Below are 22284 nucleotides of genomic sequence, written 5' to 3'. Positions count from 1 at the left end.
CACGTGCTTTTTTGGCTTTGTACTTTTAATTCTTTAAAGTATGTTTTTAGCTATTGGCTTTTGCTCTCCTAATATGAAATGGGTGGCTCTGTTCCCATTTTATAGATGAGGAAACTAAGGCCCAGAGTTGCTAAACTGTGAATGGTGGCGGAGTTAGAACTGCAACCCAAAGGATCTTGACCACCAGTACCTTTTACTTTTTTAAAAGTAGTGAAATTTGAACATGGAACCCCAATATATAAAACACATGCAGCCCAGCTGGGCATGGCTCAACGGTTGAGCATTGACCTATGATTCAGGAGATCGAGGTTCGATTCCCAGTCAGGGCACATGCCCGGGGTTGCAGGCTCAATCCCCAGTATGGCCGGGGGGGGGGGGGGGGGGGCATGCAGGAGGCAGCCAATCAATGACTCTTTCTCGTCATTGATGTTCCTATCTCCCTCTCCCAGCCTCTCTCTGAAATCAATAAAGATATATTTAAAAAGAAAAAATATATATATATTTTTTAAATAAAACACATACTGACAATGGTTAATATTAGTGTGTCTATCTTAAAAGTTCACATTGTGATTTTTTTTTGCATGTCCTGGTAAGAACAGTGATCCTGTTATCATGAGCACACTCTTGAAACCAGGGGCCACGGCTGCTGGTTGGTGTCTCACACAAGCCGCAGTGCCTGATTGATTCCTGCACTTTAGTTCAGTGAGAGAGTAATTTGTAGGTGGCACGAGGAAGCAGTGGCGGTTTTTTAGGCAGCTCACCTTGTAGTCTTAGGTCCGGCTGCAGTTAAAGCCACCCAGAAGTGTATGGGAGCGGGCTGGCTAACTCCCATCTTGCCATTGCACCAGCCTTTATAAATCAAAGTGTGCACGCTGCGCTTTAGGCTGCTCCTAAGGAAAATCCAGCAGGCTCTGCAGTGTATAGTCTGTGCCGCAGCCCCCGCAGCAGAAGGTGGGAAGGGAGGGTTTGACCTGGGTTCTTTGGTAGGACACCTACCCAGGTGGGTTTGGGTCTCCAGGAGATTTGTGTCCAGTCTGCAACAGTGCTTCCCAGATTCTCTGTAGCGAAGAACCGGTCATTTGGTTTTTAAATTTTAATCTCTCATAGGCCAATTAAAAATCCAGTAAAAGTTGTTATAATAAAAATGTAGACACATAAAATATAAGCCCATTATCTTACTATGAGAGTCAACAGACACAAAGCCACTGTGTCCAATTGCTGCAAAAGTTTCTAAACTCTGACTTTTGATTCTCTACTTATCTTTCACAGACAATCGAAACTAGCGCGTGGGCTGCTTGGCCACAGACCGCCCCAGTCCTGTCACATCTAGCTGTAAGGTGGGTGCTTTTCTATTGAGATTTTGAAAACTGGTGGAAAATGTAGCTGAAAGAGAAAGCTGGTAGCCAGCACTGACAGAACACCCCAAACTCTGTGAAATGGTTTGAAATCCCTTAGCTTGGACCCGGCTCTCGCTTAGGAGGTTATCCCGCCCTGCTCTTTCACTCCTCTTTAGTAGGGATATATGAGATTTAAAACAGACAAAAATTTGAAATGTACAAAATTAGCCAGAAGAGATTATCGAACTCTGTATTCTCATCTCCTCATGGGTTAGCCTGTTTTTCCTGCCCCTCTAATCCCTGGGGTCATTTTAACCCAAATTCCAAATATCCTTTATTTTTTTGGTCAGTTTTTCAGTATGTGTTTCTGAAAAAGTTGTTTTAAACAACATGACCACGGGACCTTTATCACATCTGACAAACAAGCAATGATTTCTTAACATCCTCAAATTCCCAGGATCTAGATAAGATATGTGATTGTCTCACGGTCTGTAGGTTTTCCTCGATCTCTGTCTTGTTTACTTTTCACTTAAATTTGTTGTTCAGGAAATGGGTGGAGTTTCCTATCGCCTGGATTCTGCTGGTGGGGTCCTGGGTATCCTTCACATGTTCCTCTAGCCTTTGTCCTCTGAATCGGTGGGTGGATCTAGAAGTGTGAGCAGATTTGGGTTTGAGTTTTTTGGCAAGGATATATCATAGGCATTTTCCCGTTCAGACCTGTCTCGACTTGAAGGAGAAGTTGTTTGCCTTGTTAACTGTCTCCTATGTATGAAGTTACTTGGTTGAGTGAGGCCCAAGCTGATCCTCCGCTGGTTCTGGGCCCCCCTTCATCCTGAGATCACCCAGCTGCTGTGCAGAGAGCAGATTGTGAGGTAAGATGGGAAGGGGTTGTGATATCAGGAACACTACTAAGATGCCCTTGGAAGGATCCCAGCACGAGGTGATGCTCGAGATGGAGCCTGATCAAGGCAGGATTCCATGGGGTGGACAGAGGTGGGCAGATTCAGCAGTTCTGGCCCCACCCCTTTTAAGAGAAGTCACCACTCCCCTGTGCCTCAGTTTCCATGTCTGCCTCCTCTCCTGAAGTGAAAAGTGTATTTTTACCTGCCAGTCACATAACAAGTATTTATTGAGCACCTGCTGTGTGCTTGACCCTGGACAGCTGGGAGCGCCCTCCCCCGTTGCTGACTGTAAGTGAATAGACATGGTTGCAGCTCTGTGGACAGGCCCTGTCAGGCAGAAATCTTGGTAACTTGTGGCTACTAGGCCACCAGGCTTCTGGTGATCTCTGGGTCCCACACCGTGCCTGGCCCATAGGCACAGGGACAGGTGTAAAGGCCAAGTACATCCAGGGACAGTCCCAGCCTTGGGCCACCAAGAGCCTCGATGATATCATGAGAGCCTGAGTTTTGTGTTTGGTCTGCTAATAGGGTCCTTTCTGTGGACGGTTCCATTTTTTACTGCACCATCCCTGCTGGCAGACAGTCAGGTTTTTATCATTGTCTGCCAGCATAAACAACTCAGGACAGACCACCCTGCTTGTTTGTCACAGTTGTGTAGAGCTGTCTGTTGGTTAAATTCCTAGAAGGGGGATCGCTGAGACAAAGTGCTACACCTTTAAAATCCTGATGCATCCAGTGCCTTCTGGAAGGTTTCACTTGCTCCCCAGCAGTGCCCAAAGCAGAATCATTATCACTGGCCTCGCCTTGCCTCACCTGCCTTGGCTGAGCTTCTCAAAGGCTGAAGCAGGTCTGTGCCTTATTTTGCATGCAGGCCTGGCTGAGATTGTGTTATCCCTCTTCAGGGTTCTGTCCTCTCTTCTTGGGGGACCAACAAAAGCCAGGACTTTAGTGGCTAAAAGGAGCTAACTCCACCCTAGTACACTGCACTGGCCAAAAGCTAGAAAGGAAACATACACACACACATACATGTGTGGGTGTGCGCACACGTACCTGCCCAGAAGTTGCGAAGAACCCTTTTCAAAGGCTATTTTCAGAAAGTTTTGCCAGTTCCCCAGCTGTGTGACTCTGAAGAGGTACTGTGTCCCGAGTACAGGAACTCCTGAGATGGTGGGTAAGCATCCTGTCACAATTCTGTTGCAATTTGAGTCTACTAAAATTATCAGACTTGTGCAATTGGTCACAAGCTCAGAATTACATGGAAATCTGTCTTGTTGTACTTGAAATTCTGACCATGAAATTTGGCAAATTTTTCAATACAGATCTTCAACTGCTGATTTGAGAATTTTAAATGAGAATTGTTAGTTGCTATAAAATACTATGGTGATGAAAGCCGCTAGCAATAATCAGTAGGGCGTGGTGGCCCCTACATTTGTTACCCCTCATTTATTTATTTTTTTATCTTTATTGTTGAAAGTATTACAGATGTCCCCCTTTTTCCCCCATTCACCCCCTCCACCCTGCATCCACTCCACCCCCAGGCCTTCCCCATACCAATGTCTGTGTCCATAGATTATGCATATAAGCATATCAGTTCTTTGATTAATCTCTCCCCACCCACTCCCCAACCTCCGCCTTGCCTCTGAGGAAAACAGTATGTAGTTTCCTCAGAAGATTAAAAATTGAACTGCCATTTGACCCAGTGATCCCACTTCTAGGAATACCCAAAACACCAATCAGAAAGAACTTATGCACCTCTATGTTGATAGTGCAATTTATGATAGCTAAGATCTGGAAACAGCCCAAGTGCCCATCAGTAGATGAGTGGATAAAAAAGCTGTGGCACATTTACACCATGGAATACTACACAGCTGTAAAAAAGAGGATCTCTTATCCTTTGGGACAGCATAGAGGGAACTGGAGAGTATAATGCTAAGTGAAATAAGCCAATCAGAGAAAGACAAGTACCACATGATCTCACTCATATGTGAAGTGTAATAAAATAAACTGATGAACAAAATGGATCCAGAGACATGGAAGCTTGTAACAGACTGTTACCCCTCATTTAATGTCATCTCTGCACTCGATTCATCTGCTGTGGTCACCACTGGCATTGAGGGTGGTGGCCTTCATATGACCAGAGCCTTACTTCCCATAGGGGCAGCATGCCCAGCTCCGAGCTGACCGGCCGGATGGAAAGTGTGGCTTGGTGGAGCTGCCCTGTGCCCCGGGAAGTTGAGTGTGGCGTGAGGGCCTTCTCCCCTTTACTGGGAGGCAGGGCAGGTGGACATCTCCTCTCCCCCATGCATGGTGATTGGCTGAGCCCCTTCCTCACCTGCTCAGAGCCACAGAAGTGGAGAGACAGAGCCATGGTTGGTCCCAGGAAACAGGGTGGGTCAGGGCTATGGCACCTAGAGTCAAAAGGAAGCCTTGGATGTTCAGCCTCCACCCATGGTTAGGACTCCCCCATTTTACACACACACATTCTCTCTCACTCATTCACTCAAATGAACACACATGCTATCCTGTCCTTCTCTGGTCCCATGCCTCCTACCCCACCCCACCCCACCCCTCACTTTCCACACTGCCAATGCCAGGGAGCTCCTTCCCTGCCCAGGAAAATGGAAAGGGCTTTTCCCTGTGACTCCTTAAACTCCCCCCCTTCTCCATCCCCAATGGTCACTCTGTCCACCCACCCAGTCTTAGAGCCTGAGGGAGAACTGTGCTAGGTTTAAGGGGTCCTTTCCCTAAGGAGTTTTCTTTGGGTAGCAGCCCCCCTCCTCAGCCCCCTCCTTCCCCCTTATTCCTGCTGTATCCAGTGAGTATGTATAAATCCTGCCACTTCCCAACACTATGGGCTCAGTGTGCCAGGAGCCTGAATGAGTCCTGAGCTCCCCCCAGCCCAAGGCCTGGCTTCTGAGGGGCAGGGGGAGGCAGCCCTTCTCTCAGGGGTCTCAGGAACAACAAAATGTTGCTCTGGGGCTGGAACCTCCTTTAGGCCTGGGCATCAGGATTTCTGGGGGGAGAAGAGGAAAGCCTACCCCACCCTGGCCATGGAGTGGGGTGGAGAGCTGGGCCACATACACCCCCAAGAAGGGGAACTGAGAGTAGGCACTTGCCCTGGGTTCTCCTGTCTCCATTATTCAGCAAATCCTGGGCTGAGGATTTTGGCGGGCAGGGGAGAAATTGCAAAGACACCTGAGGAAGTTTCCTCTCTGTAGAAGTGGGAGCCAGACAGATATACCCCAGTTTAGTCCATCCCTGCTTGCCAGGGGCTGGAGAGATCTGTGCCTAGTTCAAGGCCACACCCAGATCTTTGAGAATAATTAAAGATCCCCTCCACATTGGGGTGTGCCGGAACTGGGTGTTGGAGGAAGAGCTGTGATAAGAGGCGAGGTGTGGGGATGATTGGGGCCAAGCAGCATAAGTGACCTGGTGCCACCCCACAAGGAAGGGGTTAGTCTTCACTCCTGTGCAGTAGGCTCGGTGCCTCCTGGTGAAGCTGCCCTTGTGGCTTCCTAGTCCTATTAGCTATAATTATCAATTATTTCAGACCCACAATAAAACTGTTCAATAAACATACATGTACCTGTCACCTAGATTAAGAATTAAAGCATGGCAGGTGCAAGTGAGAACACCTGGATATATTTCCCTACTCAGAGGTAACTACTATCCTGAATTTCTTTATACTTTTCTCACTGTTAGATTTGAATCGCATAGTAATACCTGGAATTGTATTGCATGTGATGTGGCTATATTTGCAATTTAAAAAAATTGTGGTAGCCTGGCTGGGCGTGGCTCAGTGGTTGAGCATCAGCCTAGGATCCAGGACATTGAGGTTCGATACCCGGTCAGGGCACATGCCCAGGTTGTGGGCTTGATCCCCAGCAGGGTGCATGCAGGAGGCCGCCGATCAATGATGACTCTCTCGTCATTGATATTTCAACTCTCTCCCTCCCTCTCCTTTCCTCTCTCAGAAATCAATAAAGATACATTTAAAAATAAATAAATAAAATAATTGTGGTAAAATATGCATAACATGAAATTTACCATTTTAATCAGTTTTAAGTGTACAGTTTAGTGACATTAAATATAAAATACATTCACAGTGTTGTACAACCATCAACACTGTCCATTTCCAAAACCTTTTATCACCCCAAACAATTCTGTACCCATTAAACAGTAACTCCCCATTCCCTCTCCCCACAGCATCTGGTAATCTCTAACCTGCTTTCTGTGTCTATGATTTTACCTCATAGAGGTGGAATCACACAATTGCCCTTTCGTGACTGGCTTGTTTCACGTAGGATAATGTTTTCAAAGTTCATCCATGTGTAGCATGTGTCAGAATTTAGTTCCTTTCTCAGGCTGAATAATATTCTATTGTGTCATCTGTTGGACATTTGCATTGTTTCCACCTTTTCGCTATTGTGAATTGTGCTGCTAAAAGCCTTGTTGTACAAGCATTTGTTTGAGTCGCTGCTTTCGGTTCTTTTGGGTATATACCTAGGAGTGGAGTCGCTGGATCATATGGTAGTTCTATGTTTAACTTATTGAGGAACCACCGTTCTGTTTTCCACAGTGGCTGTGCCATTTTACATTCCTACCAACAGTGCACAAGAGTTCCAATTTCTCTGCTTCCTTGTCAACACTTGTTATTTTCCTTTTTTTTTTACTATAGCCATACTGATGGGTGTGAGGCCATATCTCATTGTGATTTTAATTTGTATTAGTGATGTTAAGCATCTTGTCATATGGTTATTGGCCATATGTGTATATCTTTGGAGAAATGTTTATTACAGTTATTGGCCCATTTTTTGTGTTGGGTTGTTTGCTTTTTGTTGTTGTTGAGTGATAGGAGTTCTTTCTATATTCTAGATGTTAATCCTTTATCAGATATATGATTTGCAAATATTTTCTTTCATTCTTTGGGTTGTCATTTCACTCTCTGGATGAGGGCCTTTGATGCACAAAAGTTTTTAATTTTGATGAAGTCCAGTGTATCTGTTTTTTCTTCTGTTGCCTGTGCTTTTGGTGCTTATCCAATAAATCATCTCCAAATTCAATGTCATAAAGATTTTACCCTATGTTCTCATGTAAGGGTTTTGTAATTTTAGTTCTTATATTTACATCTTTGATCTAGTTGAATTTTTGTGTATGGTATAAGGTAAGAGTCCACATTTATGCTTTTGCATATAGATACCCAGTTTTCCTAGCACCTTTTGCTTAAACGATTGTCTTTTCTCCATTGGAACAGTCTTGGCACCCTGGTCAAAAAAATCTATTAACCATCGCCCTGGCCAGGTAGCTCAGTTGGATAGGGCATCAACTGGATACATCAAGGTTGCTGGTTAGATCCCTGGTCAGGGCACATACAAGAAGCAACCAATGAATGCATAAATAAGTGGAACAACAAATCTATGTTTCTCTCTTTCTATCTCTCCCTCCCCCACTTAAATCTAAATTAAAATATTTTTTAAATCTATTAGCCATCTATGCAAGGGTTTATTTCTGGGCCCTCTATTTCATTGATCTAGATGTCTCTCCTTATGCCACCATCATACTGTTTTGAGTACTGTAGCTTTGTAGTTGAGTTTTGAAATCAGAAAGTTGAGTCCCACAACTTTGTTCTTTTCCAGGATTGTTTTGGCTACTTAGGGTCACTTCAGATTCCCTATGAATTATAGGATGGGTTTCTCTATTTCTGAAAAACAAACAAACAAGAACCACGACTGTTGAGGTTTTGATGGGATTACTACCTTGAATCTGTAGATTGCTTTGGGTAATAATGTCATTTTAACAATTTTAAGTCTTCCGATCCATGAACATGGGATTTTTTTTCCATTTCTTGACGTCTCCTTTGTCAGCAGTGTTTTATAGTTTTCAGTGTCAAGTCTTTCAATTCCATGGTAAAATTTATTTCTAAGTATTTTATTCTTTCTGATGTCATTATTAATGGATTTTTTTCCCCCTTAACTTCTTAGATTGTTCATTTTTAGTGTGTAGAAATGTAGCTGATTTTTGTGTGTTGACTTTCTATCCTGCAACTTTGCTGCATTTACTTACTAGCTCTAACAGTTTTTTAAGAGTGTGTATATAAGTAATCTTTAAAGTTTTCTCTATATTAGGTCATGCCATCTGCAGAAAAATAATTTTACTTCTTTCTTTAAACTTTTGATGACTTTATTTCTTTTTCTAGCCTAATTGCTCTGGCTAGAACTTCCAGTACTATGTTGAATAAAAGTGGGCACCCTTGTCTTGTTCCTGATATTAAAGATTCCAGTCTTTTACCATTGAGTATGATGTTAGCTGAGGGTTTTTCACATATGGCCTTTGTCATGTTGAGGAAGTTTCTTTCTATTCCTAGTTTACTGAGTGTTTTGTGTTTTTGTTTTTTCAATCATAAAAGAGTATTGAATTTTGTCAAATGCTTTTTCTGCATCAATTGAGATGTTTATGTGGTTTTTATTTGTTCATTCTCTTTTGTGTATAACATATTGATTGATTTTCATATGTTGAACCATCTTTGCAGTCCCAGGATAAATCCCACTTGGTCATGGTGTATAATCCTTTTTAATAAGCTGATTCACAAGAGAGATTGGTCTGTAGTTTTCTTGTTAATGTCTTGTCTGACTTTGGGATCTGAGTAATGCTGTTCTCACATAATGAGTTAGGAGATTTTGCCTCTTCAATTTTTGGGAAGGAAGTGAAAAGGTTTGATGTTAATTCTTCTTGAAATGTTTGGGAGAATTCATGAGTGAAGCCATCTTGTCCAGGGTGTTTCTTTGTTGGGAGGTTTTTGATTATTGATTCTAACTCCTTACTAGGTAGTTATAGGTTTATTTATACTTTCTATTTCTTCATGATTCAGTTTTGGTAGGTGGTTTATTTCTGGGAATTTGTCCATTTCATCTAGGTTATCCAATTTATTAGTACAAATTATTTATAGTACTCTCTTATAACCCTTTTTATTTCTGTAAAATCAATAGTGATGTTTCTACTTTCATTTCTGATTTTACTAATTTATTTCTGTACAATCAGTAGTGATGTTTCTACTTTGATTTCTGATATTACTTTTTTTCTCAGTCTACCTAAATATGTCAGGTTTTTTAAGAACCAATTTTTGGCTTGATTTTTTTCCTCTATTTTCTGTTCTTAATTTCATTTATCTCTGCTCTAATCTTTATTATTCCCTTTCTTCTGCCAGCTTTGGGTTTAGTTTGCTCTTCTTTTTCTACTTTCTTAAGGTGTAAAGTTGCGTTATTATTTGAGATTTTTTTTTTCTTTTTTAATGTGTGCATTTACAACTACATTTCCCTCTTAACACTGCTTTCACTGCATCTCCTAAGTTTTGGTATGTTGTGTGTGTTTTTATATACACATACTTTTGTTTATAAAATATACATTATATATAATTAATTTACATAAATGCATGCACACATATGCTTAGCTGGTAATGTGTACTTTTATACGTACATAATTACATGTAATTTTATAAACCACTGCTTTTAATTATCTTTGCATTTTCAAAACTACATAAAAATAACAAGGCCCAGAATTAAATAAACCACACACTATTATTAAGAGCTTACATTTTCCTCCAACAAGCTATTACTAAGAGTGGTAAAATAAGTTTAGTTTTACTTGTTCCTTGCTGCACTTTTGTGGGACTTACAAAAATGCTGTCTCCTCAGAAATACTTAATATGTGTGGTCTTATATTTCAGAGTACCAGTTATTCTCCATTCCACATCTCTCTTTTAGCATCAACCTCAGGTGTTACCTCCAGTTCCTGGCCCCTCTAACTCCTTCCTCTGTACATCTTTCCAAAAAAAAAAGTACTTCAAAAAAGTATTCACTTGAAACTAATTATTCTGGACTCTTTTTCTCCACCCGAACTTCTCACTCAATATATAGACCAACAAGCTGCTGGGTCACTTACAGTGTCACATTGCTACCACAACTCACTATCCCTAAAACACATCCTCACCCCTTCCTTACACAATGCACTTTCCCAGCTCTACCCCAGGCACCTCCATTCTTCTAGTGACTTCATTAAAAACTGCTGACTTCATCTACTCTAAGTGGTCTCCCTAAATCCTATCAATTTTATTTCGTTTTGTTTTTGTATACCCATGACCAGACATTACATAACGTAATACGTGATCATCCCAACAAATCCCGCACCCATCCAGCACCACACCTAGTTATTAGCATATTATTGACTATATTCCCTATACTGTACTTTACATCCCCATGACTATTCTGTAACTACCAATTTGTTCTTCTCAATCCCTTCACCTTTTCACCCAGCCCCCCAGCCCCCCTTCCCATCTGGCAACCATCAAATGTTCTCTGTATCTATGAGCCTGTTTCTGTTCTCCTTGTTCATTTGTAGATTCAGTTGTTGATATGTATTTATTGCCATTTTATTGTTCATATTTTTATCTTCTTTTCTTGTTCTTTGTAAAGAAGACCCTTTAGCATTTCATGTAATACAGGTTTAGTGGTAATGAGCTCCTTTCGCTTTTCTTTGTCTGGGAAGCTCTTTATCTGTCCTTTGATTCTAAATGATAGCTTCGCAGGGTAGAGTAATGTTGGTTGTAGGTCTTTTTCATCACTTTGAATATTGTCTCAAGGTATTTTCTAATTTTTTTGTGATTTTATCTTTGACACATTGGTTTAGAGTATGTTGTTTAATTTCCACATATTTGTGAAATTTTCAGTTTTCCTTCTTTTATTGATTTATAGTTTCATTCCATTATGATCAGAAATTATACTTTATATTATCTCAATCTTTTAAAATTTATTAGTATTTGTTTTGTGGCCTAACATACAATATGTCCTAGAGACTGTTGCATGTGCAGCTGAGAAAAAAATGTGTATTTTGCTGTTGCTGAGTGGAGCGTTTTACATGAGTCTGTAAGACACAATTGGTTTGTCATTTATTCAAGTCCTCTGTTTCCTTGCAGATCTTCTCTCTGGCTCTTCTATCCATTATTGAAATTTATTGCAGAAATTTCTGTTTCTCCCTTTAAACCTGCCAATGTTTGCTTCATGTATTTGGGGGCTCTGATGTTGGGTGCATATATGAATTGCATGTTTTAAAACTTTATTTACACAAAGGTCTCATTCAGGTGATACCATCCTGTAAATTGCTTTTTATATTTTGAATATACTTTTAGGATTCATCCGTGTTGATGTGAAGGGCTATCTATGGTTCCTTCATTTTCACTGTTGTGTAGGGTTTCTTTGCTTGACTGTATTATAGCCTTTTCTATATCCTTTGTATTTCCATGTACATTTTAATGCTACAAATATTATAAACCCTATATTTTACTACTTTTACTTCAGTCAGTTATATTCTAAAAAGATTAAAATTAATGGCAAAATATATCATATTTACCTAAAATTGTATCATATGGTAGGATTACCAATGCCCGCCCCCCCCCAAATGATATCCTTGTCCTAACCCTAGAATTGTGAATATGTTACCTGTTATGGCAAAAGGGGCTTTGCAGATGAGATTAAGAATCTTGAGATGGAGAGAGTATCCTGGATTATCCAGGCCATTTCAGTGATAGAATCACAGTGTCCTAATAAGAGGGAGATACTATTACAGAACTAGATGTGATGACAGAAGCAAGAGGTTAGATAGAGTGATGTGAGGAAACAGTTACTAGCCAGGTAATGCAGGTGGCCTCCAGAATCTAGAAAAGGCGGGGAAGTAGGTTCTCCTTTAGGGAGCTTCTAGAAGGAATAAGCCCTGCCTTGACTTTAGCACTGTTAAACTGATTTCAGACTTCTGGCCTCTAGAACTGTAAAAGGATAAACTTCTGTTGTTTTAAGCCACCAAGTTTATGGTAATTTGTTACAGCAGCCATAAGGAACTAATACACTCACAGTTTTTATCATTTCCATTGCTCTTCATTTCTTTGTATAGATTGAAATTTCCATCGGGTATCAAACTCCTTTTGCCTAAATTACTTCCTTTAATGTATCTTCCAGTGCAGATCCACTGGTAATGAATTCTCTCAGCTTTTGTTTCTCAGAAGATGTCTTTATTGCTCTTCAGAGTTGGGTATAGAGAGTTCTAAGTCACTGCATTGTCTTCTGGATTGCATGTTTCTAATGAGAAATTTGCTGTCACCCTGATAATTGTTCATCTGTATATAGTTTCTTTTTTTGGCTGTCTGCCTTGATTTTCTCATGGGATTTCAGCAATTAAAATATGATGTACCTAGATGTGTTTTTCTTTGTATTAATCCTCCTTGGAATGCTCTAATCTTCTTGAATCTGTGGTGTTTTTGTCTTGTATTGATTTTTGGAAAAGTCTCAGCAATTATCTCTTCAAATCTCTTTTCTCTCCTGTTCTCTCCCCCTCCTCCTCCCTCTTTTTCTTTTTACCCCTCTCCTGGGACTCCAGTTATGTATATTTTAGATAGCTTGACCTCATCCCATAGCTCTCAGTTCTATTCTCTCTTCTTCATATTTCCAGTTTCATAATTGCCTAATTTCCAGTTTTACTTATTTCTTCTCTGCTGTATCCAAATTATTCATCTTCAATAATGTGGTTTTTTATTTTTAGCATTGCTGTTCATGCCTTTGTTTTACAGTTTCCAACTTATTGCTGAAATTGCCTATCTGTCCAACATGTCCACATTTTCAATGAAATCTTCTAAAATGTTTAACTTGGTTAAAGTCTTTGTTTGATAGTTCTAACATCTGGATGGGCCATCCCTTGGTCTGGTTAACAATTTTATCTCTTGATAATTAGTCGTTTCTCTTTCTTACCTTTGTGTATCTCTCAATTTTTTATTTAACGCTGGACCTTGTGTGTAACAGGATAGTAGGGACTGAGGCAGACAGTATTTATTCCTGGAGAAGGGCATACCTTCTGTCCTACCAGGTCATTAGTGTGAAGTGTGGTTAACCTAGTAGGAAGTTGAGCTGCTACCTTGGGCTAGTATGGGGCCTGGAGCATTGCAAGGTTCTTCTGTGCTCCTGCTTCAGACTTAGCTTCTAGAAGGCCCTGGTGCTTCTTTCTTCTGTGCCTGCATGAATGGGGGTCGTGGGGAATGGGACTCTTTCTCTGCATTCTTACCTCTTAGCCTGCCTCCAGTGGTGGGCTGCTGCTGTTAGTTGGTGCAGGCTCCTGGAGGGGTCAGGGGATCTATCAGGGTTTCTTGAGGTTTCTCAGCTCTCTTGTTGCAGTCCTAGTCTTGGGCAGACCCTTTTGTGCCTTAGCCTCATGGGTAGAATCTTCCAGATGTTCTTGTGTCAGGGAGTTCTTGATGGGTACCCTGGTTCTTTCCGCCTCTCTGCACTGAGCATGTTGGGATTAATTTGAACATTGCTGGGAAAGGACCCCGCAAAAGTTACTGGCATGTCTTTGGTAGAACTTTAGCTCTCTACAGAGTCATCTTTGAAAATAGTAGCTCTGACCTCACCCCTGCTGAAAAGCCCTCTAGTGCCTGCCATGGCGCTCAGGTCAAAGGCTATGAGCTCTACAGTCTCGAGCCTCTCACCCTGACCTTCCGTCATTTATTTCTTATCTGTCTCCCTGGCCCCAGACCACCAGTTTTGAGGGCAGATGTCTTGTTCTGTGTGTATCGCTAGTGATGAAATGGTGCCTGGCACATAGTAGGGGCTCAGCAACTGTCTTGGATGGATAAGAAATGAGTGCAAGTCTGGAAAGCCCGAACCTCCCTTGCTTCCAGCAGATAGACTCCTGTCCAGCCTACAAGTTCATGTACAGATGTCATGGAGAAGCCTTTCAGGGGACTCCCCAATTTGGGGAGGGGCCTCTCTCCTGCATCCCAGCCCTGGCACAGATCTTGTAGTACTGATAGACCTGGTTGTCCCTCTGCTCCCTCCTCCTAGGTCCCCAGGGCAGGGCCATGCTAGCCAGGCCTGTCCCACCCAGCCCCCAGCAGACTACTTGGTGAACCAGCAGAGGCCCTTCACTGCACCAGGGGGCTGCCAGCTTTGGGCTGATTCTGCGTGTGCATGCTGAATTAAACATTTAATGCCTGTTTTCCTGTTTTAGGAAAAGTGAACCATCACATTCCTCTCCGTGGAGATAAGAGGACTTGGGCTGGAAGCATGTGGTGTGTCCTGAGAGCCTGGAGGCGAGGGCACCTGAGCCCTAGGGGAGTCCAGGGGCAGCCGTGGCCCCCAGGCATCCGTGCTCTGGCCAGTGTGGCCTCCAGGAGTGGGAACGAGTACAGTCACGTGGTGGTGGGTGCAGGCTCTGCGGGCTGTGTGCTGGCCCGACGGCTCACTGAGGACCCTGATAAGCATGTGCTGCTGTTGGAGGCTGGGCCCAAAGACACGTATGCAGGGAGCAAGCGGCTCTTGTGGAAGATCCACATGCCCGCAGCCCTCGTGGCCAACCTGTGCGACGACAAGTACAACTGGTACTACCACACGGAGCCGCAGGCAGGCCTGGACGGCCGCGTGCTGTACTGGCCCCGCGGCCGGGTGTGGGGAGGCTCCTCGTCCCTCAACGCCATGGTCTACATCCGCGGGCATGCCGAGGACTATGACCGCTGGCACCGCCAGGGCGCCACAGACTGGGACTATGCTCACTGCCTGCCTTACTTCCGCAAGGCGCAGTGCCACGAGCTGGGGCCCAGCAGGTACCGCGGCGGCGAAGGTCCACTGCATGTGTCGCGGGGCAAGACCAACCACCCGCTGCACCGGGCATTCTTGGAGGCGGCACAACAGGCTGGCTACCCCTTCACCGAGGACATGAATGGCTTCCAGCAAGAAGGCTTCGGCTGGATGGACATGACCATCCACAAAGGTAGCACAAGGTGCCCACCCCCCATCTCCCTTGTTCTTCCTTTAAGAAAAATTTACTACTACAGCTCCACCCCTCCTGCTCTCATCATGGTCAGTGTGGACAAATGAGCTGGTATGAGATAGAGGGGATGTGACATATTGCACCCTCTATAGGCCACAAAATACAACCCCAGTCAATGAGAAATGTCATGGGGATGGTGACACCTTGGACATTTTCTGGGTTGCTGGCCCCTGAAGGTGTGGATAATGGAGAGTCACCTCTCTGACCAAACAAGTCAGAGTTCTCTAGGGAAGTACAGATGGGTAAACTGAGGCACAGACCACCCAGGGGGCCCAGGTAGATGTGGATTTCGGTTGGACAGGGTCTTTTGCTCTCAGCCTTACTTGGAAGGCAGAGGTTGCATGGTCAGGTGATGGTCAGGTTCCCCCTTTCTCCAGCCCCCTCCCACTTCCCCCCTGGGCAGGTGCCAGGGGAAAGGGCAGGGGCTGTGTCTGAAATCCTTGCTCTGTCCTGCAGGCAAGCGCTGGAGCACAGCCTGTGCGTACCTGCACCCGGCACTAAGCCGTCCCAACCTCACAGCTGAGGCCCAGACATTTGTGAGCAGGGTGCTGTTTGAAGGCACCCGCGCAGTGGGCGTGGAGTACATGAAGAACGGCCAGAGCCACAGGGTGAGCCACAATTACCCCTGGGCAGCTCAGACAGTGGGGGGGGGGGGGGGGGGCGGCGGCAGGGGACAGTAGTCATGCTCTTGTCTCCATCGGCACTGATGAGCAAGCAGGTGGTGGCCTGCCAGAGGTGAGGAAACCCCCAGTCTAGGCACCTGCACAGAACCTGTTGTGCACTGGAATAAGTGCCGCTATGAGCCTCTGTTGCTCCCCACCTCCGAGCTGTTCCCCAGTACTTTCCATACCTTTTCAGAAGTTGCTAGGTTTTATTAGAGGTTTAAAAAACCATGACTGTGACTATACTCTGCATTTCTGCACTGTGCCGTTTTCCACTTAGCAGTGTGTCAGGATTGTTCTGCATCCCATGTGAAGATCTGGTCACTACTTGCTTTATTGAAACCTCTCTTCTGAGTGTGGTTTCTCACTTAAGTTCCCCAGTCCTGTTTTTAAGACCATCGTAGCTGTCGTGGCCACTACAGAATATTTCACAGTATGAAACCTAATTTATTTATGATTGCATGCCAGAGCTGAACATGGGTAGCTTTTACATAGCAGTCCAAACACCCTCTTCCCACTTGGGTACATCACCCCAAGGCCACGTTCTCAGGGTTCTGTCTGCCTTTTTGGAAGGGAGGAGTGACCTGCTTCCCCCTCTGCCTCTTCCAGGCTTATGCCAGCCAGGAGGTGATTCTGAGCGGAGGTGCCATCAACTCCCCGCAGCTGCTCATGCTCTCCGGCGTCGGCAATGCAGATGACCTCAAGAAGCTGGGCATCCCCGTGGTGTGCCACCTTCCAGGTGAGCTCCCTTCTCCATTGCTCCTGGAGGGTCTCTGCCAAGTAAAATGGTTTATTATATTTTATCAGCATGGGGAGTAGCGGACAGGAGTCGGTGCTCCTTAGAACTGACAGTGACCTGCTTGCCCAGCATCCCCTTGAGGTTGGATGAGCTCATGCAGGGTCTGCACAGCATGATGGGGCCTGCTTCCCTCCTTCCCCCAGCCAGGGGTGAGGGTGGGGCTGTCAGCCTTTCAAAGACAGCTTACAGAGCAATACCTGCTGCACACGTGGGCCCTGCTCTCATGGAGGGTACAGGTTGGCAGGAAGGCAACTGGATGGTTACAGGTGCTTCACTGGGAGTAACAAGGGCAGTTGGTGGGGAGTGCAGAATGGTGTCACTGGGAGGTGACCTCCAAGCTGTGACCTGGGGACTAAGCAGGAGCTGGCCTGGCAACTAAGTGGATAGGGGAGAAATTTTCAAAACCAGGGGATGTTGAGAAGTCAGCTAAGCCCCCCTTGGTACCCACTTTTCCTCACTACTCCCTCCATTTCAGGAGTTGGCCAGAACCTGCAAGACCACCTAGAGATATACATCCAGCAGGCATGCACCCAACCCATCACCCTCTATGCAGCGCAACGGCCCTTGAGGCAGGTCCAGATTGGTCTGGAGTGGCTCTGGAAATTCACAGGTGGGTATCTCCTCCATGACCTTGGTAGAGATGGTCTGTGGGCATCCTGAGGTGCTGAGCAAGGGCTCTGGCCCCAGATTGCTGGTTTGAAGCTGAACTCTGGGCAAAATGGGGTACACAGTCCCTGCCTGATGGGCTGGTGTGAGGACCAGACTTGATAGCACAGGGCTTGACCCGGTGAGACTCCTCGAGGGCTAGGTGCTGCTCTTCCCTGCAGATGGATGGGGATGGCCTTTTCCTGGACACCCTCAGGTGTCCAAGGAGCCAGAAGAAAAGGCACAGAAAAGACACTTGGTGCTGGACTACAGAATCAGCATCCATTTCTTAGTTAGAAAACAAATGGAAAATGCTGAGTCTCCATACCGAGTTGTGCCAGGAAATGGTGCTTAGAAATCCTGCTCATTCATTCAGCATGTATTTCTTGCACAGCTACTATGCGCTTGAGTGCTAGAGGGTGAGAAGTCCCAGAAAGGGAGGTATCCTTGGGCAGTTTTCACTTTAATGGGGACCCTAACCAGGTAAACATGCTAAATTTTAAGTATTGTAAAAGGCAGACCTGGTTGTTAATTAAATTACAGCATAGTGGCAGGGATCTAAAAGGCAGGAAGAATATGTACACAGGCTCCTGGACTGGGCCTCTCATTAGTTGGACCAGGGAGGTTACAACACAGGGAGGAGGAAGCTGGTGGGAGGCTGCAGCTGAGAGGGCTTGATCACGAGCTGGCTGTGTGCGCAGAGTGGGCTGCAGGAGGCACTGAGGGCAGTGATCTGGGCGCAGTGCCGAGCAGTACGAGCCGGGCCAGGTTAGGCTGCCCGTGGGACATCAGCCTCACAGTCTATTCTCAGGGGGTAGTCGGGGGAGAGGCAAAGCTGAAGACTCTCGACAGGTAGCTGAAATTGCAAGCGGTGGTGCTGGGCAGGCCCGCCTAGGGGAAAGAGGAAGGACAGGTGGGAGCGCTGGGTCCTGAGGCCAGCCCACCTGCCAGGCCCGACTTCCACCTCTTCCAACACCCAGGGGATGGAGCCACGGCACACCTGGAAACAGGTGGGTTCATCCGGAGCCAGCCTGGAGTCCCCCACCCAGACATACAGTTCCACTTCCTGCCATCCCAAGTGATTGACCATGGGCGTGTCCCCACCCAGCAGGAGGCTTACCAGGTGAGCAGTCTCATCTTCCCCACTGCAGCAGGGCCCTCAGGGTGGGGAACGCAGAAGCCTGTGCCCTGCAGCGCTCAGTACATCCGAGTGGGGACAGGCAGTCTGCCCGGTGCATGGAAAGGTGAGGCTTGCACCCAGCTCAGGGCAGATACTCTAGGTACTGAACACTGGAAATGGACCAATGGCACCAGCTCTGCCCAGGGATTGCCAGCTCCTTAAAGGTTTGGACAGTCAGGTATAGAGGCAGGAGGGATTCATCGAGGTGGCGGCGGGTAAGATGCAGGCAAATGGGAAAGTGTACCTGCTTTTAATTGACTTTGGATATAGAGGCCCACTCACAGAAAACCAGGGACCTCTCTAAACTGAGCTGGGGGATTGATGGAAGTGACTGCTCCCTCTGGATTCACCTAGGTTCATGTGGGGACCATGCGGGGCACGAGTGTGGGCTGGCTAAAACTGAGGAGTGCCAACCCCCAGGACCACCCTGTGCTGCAGCCCAACTACTTGTCAACAGGTAATTCACGAGCCGCCTTTGTATGCCCCAGGTCTGGGCTTGCTGTTCATTGACTGAATACTGCCTTTTTGGGGTTCATATTTGTCCCTGAACCACATTTTCTGAGACACAAATCACTGTCCTCCCTATCACTCTAGGCTGTAAACTTGCGTATGCTGCTCTGTGGTACACCAGGTCACCTAAAATAATCCTGGGCTTCATTTTACAGGAGAGATTTGCAGCTTTCAAAACTGTCTACCAGGAGGTTTAAGGCGACGGGACTATGTACACAGAGCATTTTTCTTGCTGTTACTGAGAGCACCCTTTATATTCCTGGGCCTGCCTCTTTGCTGCAGCAAAAATGAGCACTCCCCATAGGGCAGGTTTTGCTCAGTAAAAACTGTGGGGCCCTCATAGCCACATGGTGGAAGAGGCAAGGCGTGTATTCTTATTCTTAATTTACAGATAAGAATTCAGATCCCCAATTTAAACCTGGGGCCTCTGAGGCAAGCTGTGTCCGTCTAGGATGCACTCTGTTTGGGCTTCATGAGACTCTGCTGGTTGCAGTGTAACCATCTATGGGTAGATGACAAGTGGCTTGGACCTCCGTGTCCTGAACTGCCTCCCCTCGAGCAGCTTACTGAGTCTCTCCATGCCTAGAATCTTGCAGCAAGGCCGGAGTGGTAAGAGGAGTCTCACCCGTTTCTTCTCCTCAACAGAAACTGATATCAGTGACTTCCGCAGATGTGTGAAGCTGACCAGAGAAATTTTTGCACAGGAAGCCCTGGCACCATTCCGGGGAGAAGAGCTCCAGCCAGGAAGCCACGTGCAGTCAGATAAAGAGATAGACGCCTTTGTGCGGGCGAAAGCGGACAGCGCCTACCACCCCTCATGCACCTGCAAGATGGGCCAGCCCTCCGATCCCACTGCCGTGGTGGATCCGCAGACCAGGGTGATTGGGGTGGAAGGCCTCAGGGTGGTCGATGCGTCGATCATGCCCAGTGTGGTCAGTGGCAACCTGAACGCCCCCACGATCATGATCGCAGAGAAAGCAGCTGACATTATCAGGGGGCGGCCTGCACTATGCGACAAGGATGTCCCTGTGTACAAACCTGGGACCCTGGCCACTCAGCGTTGAGGCAGTCACTGTCCGAGAAGCCCCCTGACTAGCCAAGAGGGCCAGCACAGCCGTTGTGCCAAATGCTCATTCCTGAAACTATCTAGAATGTTAAGATTCAATGGCAGAGAACTGGATAATTTTTAAGAAGCGAGACCTCACTGGTCGGTGAATCAGGTTCCTTTTTATTTTAGTTAATCCTCAACCAAGGATATTTTTCTCCCCATTGATTTTTAGAGAGTAGAAGGGGAGGAGAGAGAAACATAGATCTGTTGCCTCCTGCACGTAACCCAGTACGTGTCCTTGACTGGAAGTCAAACCCAAGACCCTTTGGTCCATGGGCCAACGCTCACCCTGAGCTGAGCCAACCAGGGCGAATCCCGTTCCTCTTCCCAGCATTTTCCTGTGGGCCCTTTGGGGAAGGCCAGCATCCTGGCGGGGGGCCTCCTCCCTGCCTCCAGGCGCAGAACAGTGAAGGGAAGGGGAGGCCAGTGGAGGATGGTTCCCTTCTACCACGGCGCTTTCCAACCCAGGGGCCGGCTGCCTTCCTCATTCCTGGCTGGACTTAGGAAAGGGGTTCTTCTCCCAGGCCTCCCTCTGAAAGCAAGCCCCTCAAAGAGCTGGGTGCTATGCACAGAGGCTGGGTGCTGAGTTCTCCAAGGGGCACCCTCCAGCTCAGGCTGCAGCTGGGACCAGGAGTCATGCCGTAGTTAGGGAACGCAGCCAGGACTTGTGCCTAAGCCTCCAGCATCCCTGTTCAGAGGGTGGGGGACGGACACAGGCCTCTCCTCTCTCCTCCACTTCCTGATCTCACTCCCAGAGTGAGGCAGGAGCTGGTGCTCCGAGAGGCCTGTGGCCCACCTGTCTGAGGCTCTGGTTCTAACGAAACACAATCAGCCTGACGAGGATTTCTGGACCTTGTTCAAGGAGGGAAGCATCTGCAAAGACTCCTCACCACTACAGGTTTCACGATTTTGCATTTTAAAAGCAAACCCCACATACCACGCCACCTCTCCACGCCGCAGCAGCTGGCCCAAGAAGACACTTCCCGAGCCTGGGGAACGACGCAGCACTGGGCACGGCTGGCCCATTCTGATTCTCTACATGTCCATGGGAACAGACCAGGATGAGCTGGGACTGACTGAAAACGCAGTTAAGTAAAACTGTGCTGCTTGACCCTGTAAAAATGCAATTGAGAGAGAAAAGTAAATTGTCAAAGATTTGACTTTGGGGTGGTAGGAAGAAAACCAGAGAGAGATACAAGTAGCATTTAAAACAGTTCTTTGATCTTTAAATTTCTTATAATCCAATAATGTAATCCAATAATTTATTTTTCAACTGAGATACCTTATCCGGATGATTCTTACAAGGTAATAAAAACTAAATGCATTTTGGATTGATTTTTTAAAAGTTATTCAAAGCCACTGTCTACGGCCTGTGGCAGGGAACAGAAGAATTACTATGTAGAAATCTGCCCTGCTGGGCTCAGAATGAGGGGGGGAGAGAAATGGGACAACCCAGGCTTCTCCCAGGATCAGAGTGGACTGAGGTGGCTTGGAGGCCCAACAGCCGTAATGTATGTTTTTGGGAAAGACTTTCCAGAAAGGCAGGACAAAGAAAACCATCACCTCTCCTTCCTTTAAATCTTACCTGTATCCTGCTTTATTTTCGGTTCCAAGGGAGGGTCAAGAAGGAAAATTCTGGATCTGCCAAGAGATTTATTTCTCCTAGAGAGGTTGCTCACCTGCCCCACCACCGTGGTCCACGGCCGCCATCCTCTGGGTCTTGGAGCCGCCTGCAGGGGCAAAGGAACAGCAGGAGTACAGGTGCCAGCCCACTGCTCTGAGGGCCAAGAATTAACAAGTTAGGGGTGGGGGGGGGGTGTTGGGGGGGCAGGTGACTGACTGTGACTGACCTCTGGTTCAGGCAGGGTAGGTGACACGGCCATTCAGTTCTGTCATCCCTGTGTTCTGTGGTGGTCTCGTCTCTGAGACAGTGGCTCGTTTGCTACCTTGGCTGTATTATAAGTTAAGCAAAATAACATGTCCCTGGACAGCTTGATGCTGTCCCGGCCCCTTCCCCATTCTTGCTTACAGGGCCTTGTTTCTGCCATTGCACAATTTAGGCACACAGAAATACGTTTCAAAAGGGAAGATGGTAGGTGTCACATGTCCAAAACCCACTGAAGTCAGAGTAGAAAACTGCTGTTGGCTGAGTGCTGTGGCTGTCTGGGCAGAGTGAGCCCACGTTACAACCACTGGGCTGTCTCCAAGTTCCACTGCCATGAGGGACCCCTGCACCTCAGAAAGGGGGCTGTCGTCTGAGGAAGCCAGAGGGAGAGG

General features: G+C 46.2%; 1 protein-coding gene across 1 annotated transcript; it reads left to right on the top strand.

Moving 5' to 3' along the window:
- The first annotated feature begins 1268 nt into the window (after positions 1–1268).
- On the top strand, positions 1269–21442 carry CHDH (choline dehydrogenase). Its single transcript, XM_087824667.1, has 9 exons — positions 1269–1337; positions 2053–2209; positions 14285–15043; positions 15560–15711; positions 16375–16504; positions 17040–17174; positions 18190–18332; positions 18744–18846; positions 19545–21442. Exons 3-9 carry the CDS (start codon positions 14341–14343, stop codon positions 19961–19963), a joined length of 1785 nt encoding a protein of 594 aa, XP_087680793.1. The 5' UTR covers positions 1269–1337; positions 2053–2209; positions 14285–14340; the 3' UTR covers positions 19964–21442.
- The last annotated feature ends 842 nt before the right edge of the window (positions 21443–22284 follow it).

The sequence above is a fragment of the Miniopterus natalensis genome, chromosome 15, assembly GCF_054644295.1.
Source record: "Miniopterus natalensis isolate mMinNat1 chromosome 15, mMinNat1.hap1, whole genome shotgun sequence".
Classification (NCBI taxonomy): domain Eukaryota; kingdom Metazoa; phylum Chordata; class Mammalia; order Chiroptera; family Miniopteridae; genus Miniopterus; species Miniopterus natalensis.
Note: the sequence above shows the minus strand (reverse complement) of the source record. Positions and strands in the feature narration are given on the sequence as shown.